A 5,495-nucleotide genomic window follows, 5' to 3' on the forward strand; every position below is an offset into this window, starting at 1 on the left:
TTCAATTGGATGGAGCTCCGCCTCATTATCACTGCGAAGTTCGGCAATTTTTAAATGCCAACTTTCAAAACAGGTGGATTGGCAGAAATGGGTTTAAAATTGGCCCCCCAGATTTTCGGACTTAACGCCACTAAAGTTCTTTTTGTGGGGGTACATAAAAGGAATTGTCTACCATACGCTTCCGACTACTTCACACGATGTGAAAACAAGCATAAGAGACGCGTTTAAAACTGTAACTCCGCAAATGTTGTCCAGACTTAGCAGTGGTTTTGCAAAAAGAATTAACAAGTGCCTGGAAATGGACGGTCAACATTTCGAACATTTGTTATGAATAATTTGCCTTTGTTTTATGTTATTGTTGATATGTTATTTAACCTTTTAATTAAAAAAAAAAACACCAAGTGGTGTACAGAACCACTGGTTTAACTTGTAACCTTGGTGTAACTTGTAAAAAGTCAAAAACCTAGTTATCAACATCCTAGTACCATTCGATAGGCAATTAAAAATTGTATTTCCCGGTAAGCTAAAAAATATGGGGTTGTATTTAAATTAATCAAGTTATAGCCACTTAAAGTTGTTATTTGATTAGTTCAAATTTGTGGACACCCTGTATAAAATGGTAAGTTTATTATCATTGGGATATAAAATATGATTTCTTGTTACACTGCACTACGAATTACGTTTACCTAATTTAAATAATTCTAAAGTATTTGACACATAAAAATAATATTAGATTTTGATAAAATTCGAATTATTTAAAAAAGCTTTCGATTTAGACATTATAAATCTCATTAAAACAAACACCTATTTTGCTCAGAAAATCCAAAAATGAAAGATTATATAGGATATTTCATTTACAAAAACACAACTTTGATACTTTTAGGGCTTTTGGGACACTCCGTACATTACAAAAATATTTGTAGAATGTGCACCCGATAGGCCTCTGTGGATTCATCAAATAATACTTCGCAAAAAACAAACGGGCTAGCCGCAAACGGCCGTGCCGTATAGCGTGAATAACCATGTATAGTAGTTTTTTCATAATTTCTTATAGTTTTGGGTATATATGATTTCTTTGATGCCCAGACAAACAGAACTTGACATGCTCCTGAGGTATCCTTTTCAAGGAAAATACTTTCGTCTAAATATTCATTTATTTCTAGAATGATAAATGCTGTGGAATTGCTCGGATTTGAGTGTTGTCGAACTTCCGCATAAAACTCAAACTATAAACCATCAAATAAACTGTTTTATATGCAATATTTTGGTAGATTTGTGCGACTTCACTTTGAATACGATTATCACATCTTTTATTTTCTACATTTCATTTAATTTCTTAAATACTTAGGGAACTTAATTTAAAATCTGGTCCATTTTAGAAAAGGCTATTACTTAAATTAGATTAATTATATCAGGTAAATTAATAGTAAAATATTTTTTATTTGCTCTTTATAGTTGAGCTCTCCGTGAATAGTTCTGTCTTCTAGTGTTTCATGCGTTCTGAATATCGACAGCTGAAGGGAATAACCGGCCAACTTGTGATCGGCTTCAAGAACCGGCTAACTTGCAACCCGCTTGAAGAACCGAATAACTCGGTAGCATTTTTATTCTCTCTAAATTTGTCGTGGCAGCCGTGCACGATTTTAATAAACGATTCCTATTAAATTTACGCTATTTAAAATTCTGAAAAAAGTGGAGGTGTCCCCTAAACAATCGCAATTCTTTGAATGTTATCAAAATTATTGAAATATTTGGAAAAATTTTGACTGTTTTTGGTAGGTGTCAAAATATTTTTAAAAAAATTTGAAACTCAATGTATACTGGTAATGCTGCTATACAGGGTGATTTATGTAGACCGTGCATTAGCAGTTTTTCAACTTACCCATGCCATTGCAAATATTTACGGAACAAGTTTTAAATTCAAACCCCAAATGTGGTGGCTAGTTAGCTTAGGGCCCATACTAACTCCTACATACCATTTGACATTAAGGTACCCATTTTGTAGCATATGCAGCCTACAAACATTGATAGGCAAAGAGGAAAAATCACTTTTTTTAAATTACACCTACAAACTTTTTTGATCTTGTTTAAAAAATCTACTATAATTAAACATTAACATACTAAACTAAACAGGACCAAAAAACTTAATAGGTACCATTTACAAAAACTGATTTTTTAATATGTTTTTAGACAACATGCCCTCACATGTTACAAAATGGATACCTTTGTCATTTCGAAAGTTCGCCTGGGCTTTCAGCTACCTATCGACCAAAATTGGGTTTTAATTAATTAATTAACATCTGTAGTGGATTTTTTTAAAAACAATTGACAAATTACAAAAACTATAAGAGATCAGTTAACAAAACTAGGGTTACCCAAACTCGCGATTGGAAGCCCAATCCAACCATGCTAACGAAATTAGGGGTTTCCAATTAAAATAAGAAAATTAGGATATAGTTTCCGTACACTGTATAGCTTAGAGGGCCAAATGTATTTTATGTCGTTCGGCAAGACTGGTTATGACCAAAATGGAAACAAAACTTGAAGTTTCTAAAACAACTTCAAGTTGGAAAAATAGTAAAGCATGGTCTACGTAAATCAGCGTGTATACCATAAAACCATACACCTACCCTAACTGAACTTTTTACTTACTTCAATTACGATCAATAATTTTTAATAATTAAAAAAAATGCGAATGTATAGAACAACTGACAACTTAGACTTTTTTTCAAAATTTTTAATTGCGTAATTCGAATACCGATTAGTTTCTTTTATCCCACCACTACGCCCCAAATGAAAAAATTCAAAAATGTAGAACGAAAAATTTATTTCCAAATATACAAACGAGCCATACATGTAACCTAAGTCTAAGTACATACATTTATAGATATTTAGACTTTAGCTACTGTAGAGAGAGATGAATTTTTGCACTTGTTGCACTCTCAATTTTCCATTTGTTTTCTTTCACAAAAGGTGCACCTGCCAGAAGTAGATGGCATCGAATGTAGATTTGCTTCTTCTGACTTTATATCTAAAATTATCTCAATAATAAGTCGGAGTTCGAATGGTAAAGTTCGTAATGCCAGGCGTTTACTCATCAGCGGTGTAACAAGATCTCGACCCAGTTTTTTTACGAACGACCATTTTTCTGTTAGGCATTGACTCTCTTTCTGGAGCATTAGAACCTTTACATAAAACGTCGGAATTAATTCCAACAATGTCCAACAGGTTATGAAAAAACTCTAAGAAGCCAGCGTCTTGTTTTTCTAGCAACAGTATATCTATGCGCCAGCTGATCGAATGTGTCTACTACGCCTTTGGTTAGAGTATCAAACTTTCGAATTCGGTTTATCACCTATAGGATGCATTGTAGACAGGAGGAGCATTTTTTCTTGTGTATATTTTGGGGGGCAATATGAAAGAAGAATAAAAAACTCGCTGTACGGAAACATTAATTTTTTTCGCCCGTCCTTTACTTAGTTGAACGATCCTGGAATTTCAGCTTTGTTTTTTTCATGGTTCCAACTAATGTTACGAAATGCTCATTACGCAGCTTTTTGGCGGTTTTGACTGAGGTGAACCAATCATCTGACGTGAGGTTACGATTTGTTCAATGAATTGGCTTTTTAAGGTTTAACGTGTAATATTCAGCTACAGAAGAAATATCTTAGAGTGTTGAATTTTTTGCTCAATGTAAACCTCAGCATTTAGAAGATGAAAGGTTTTTGCATCACAAAGCGCCAACATTTTTATACCCCTCTTCTGCTGACAGAAAGTTGCAGAAGCTTTTCTGGATATAAGCTGGGATGCTTAAATCAATTGTTAGTGGCTCCTAATTATTAGTGGCGGATGGCAAAGTTTAAAAACAATAAACGGTAGGCTTTCTTAGAAAAAATCATATGGCGTCAGGTCTGGGAATATTAGTGGCCACTCAATAAAAGTTTGTCTTTCATTCCATTTATTTGGATAATTATTAACGGGTAATTTACCAGGTGTATATTTTGGTTCCCCTTGCCCTCTACCCTATACTCTCTAATATCGGAAACAGTAAATTTACTTAATTTACAAGCAGACCTGCTAAAATTTGCAATGATTTGAAACCAACCAATCTCCACCATTAAAATACATGATTTTGATTTATATTAAATTATTAGTTTTATTTTCTCATGGCAAATTGATATTTTTTATCGTAGGTATAAGCTCATGTTTTTACATGCCATGGCATAGTGGGTTTTTCGGAATTCCCTTTAATACAGCATATATGCCAAACGTACTATTGGATATGAAAGCTCCATTGACGTTCTTAGCAAGAGTTCAAAATACAGTGACACATTTATTTTCACTTCTATGGTAAGACCAATTCTAGTATATCTATTAACAACATTCGTGGTAAGACTGGAACACCGAACTAACCCTTTCCGAAATTTCATTAATGCTGCATGCCCAGTGTTATAGAAGCGGGAGATGCAAAATATTTAAAGCTTTATGTGGTGCAAGTCTGCTTTTACCAAAATAAACGATTTCACTTGATTAAATCAACGTTTTCTGAGATAAGTTTGAGTTCAGTTCTAATCACAAAATACAACGATATAAATTTAGCAAAAATTTGCCGGAGGAATTTCAACTAAAACTCGTCCAGTTTTTATGTAATTAGCATAATGTGACTGCTGTTGATTATTACTTATTTTTTGCTGTTGATTAGTACTTACAGCTTCACAGCTTTCGTCAGTTTAAAAAATACCGAATATTGCACTACTGGGTTTAATAATTGATTAACAGTTTGTCAGAATTCTTACAAATTTGCTCCACAAATATGTATAATCATCCACTCGCCTTATCAATTTAATTTTTACACAAGTGGCTATTTCTGACGATCTGGAAAAGCATATTATATTTAGAGTGACGCTTACCGTGCAGAGTTCTGCATGATAGTCCTTGCAACTCCCAATTCAAAAATAGATCTGAAAAAAATGAATTACCGAGGTTTTGCAACGGCCAACAAATCGCAAAAGCTCACAAGGGCGATAAAAGGGATTATTTAACTGAATACATTACGGTCTGGTCACCCTTATTGCTTGAACTGAAATCAAAGTTTCAAGACTTGTTTTCCTTTTCCAAGCAGTGATCTTGTTTTTCCTGGAACCTGTTGATCAATTTGCGCACTGATTACATTCAGTTTATGCGTGTTTAACTATACAGGGTGATTCAAAATTGGCGTCATTCCTTTTAAGGGATGATAGAGGCTCCCTTGGGGAGTACGAGAAAAATATTTAAATTTTTTTTTTCGAAAATTTTTAGAAGATATAAGTCTGTATACTATATATAAGTTGAAGATCGAATTTCAACTTTGTTATTATGCATTATTTTGAAATGGTTCTATGTGTAATTGGTAGCATATTTGAATACTTAAGCATTCAAAAAGAAAAATTACGATCTTTGCTTCAAATTACGAACATTTTTGATATCAAAAAAGTTCTCTTCTACAATTTTTTGAT

The 5,495-nt window shown here is 33.3% G+C and overlaps 1 protein-coding gene across 1 annotated transcript in view; it reads left to right on the plus strand.

Annotated features, from left to right (window-relative positions):
* LOC109534167 (UDP-glycosyltransferase UGT5) overlaps positions 1-5,495 on the plus strand; it is a 22,814-nt gene that overhangs the window by 12,352 nt on the left and 4,967 nt on the right. Inside the window, exon 3 of the mRNA XM_019899742.2 lies at positions 4,194-4,350. Within this exon, the coding sequence (XP_019755301.1) occupies positions 4,194-4,350 (157 nt within the window). The remainder of the gene's footprint in view (positions 1-4,193; positions 4,351-5,495) is intronic.

Source organism: Dendroctonus ponderosae, unplaced genomic scaffold (assembly GCF_020466585.1).
Source record: "Dendroctonus ponderosae isolate FM_Combo_2020 unplaced genomic scaffold, Dpon_F_20191213v2 Dpon_F_20191213_1, whole genome shotgun sequence".
NCBI classification, from domain to species: domain Eukaryota; kingdom Metazoa; phylum Arthropoda; class Insecta; order Coleoptera; family Curculionidae; genus Dendroctonus; species Dendroctonus ponderosae.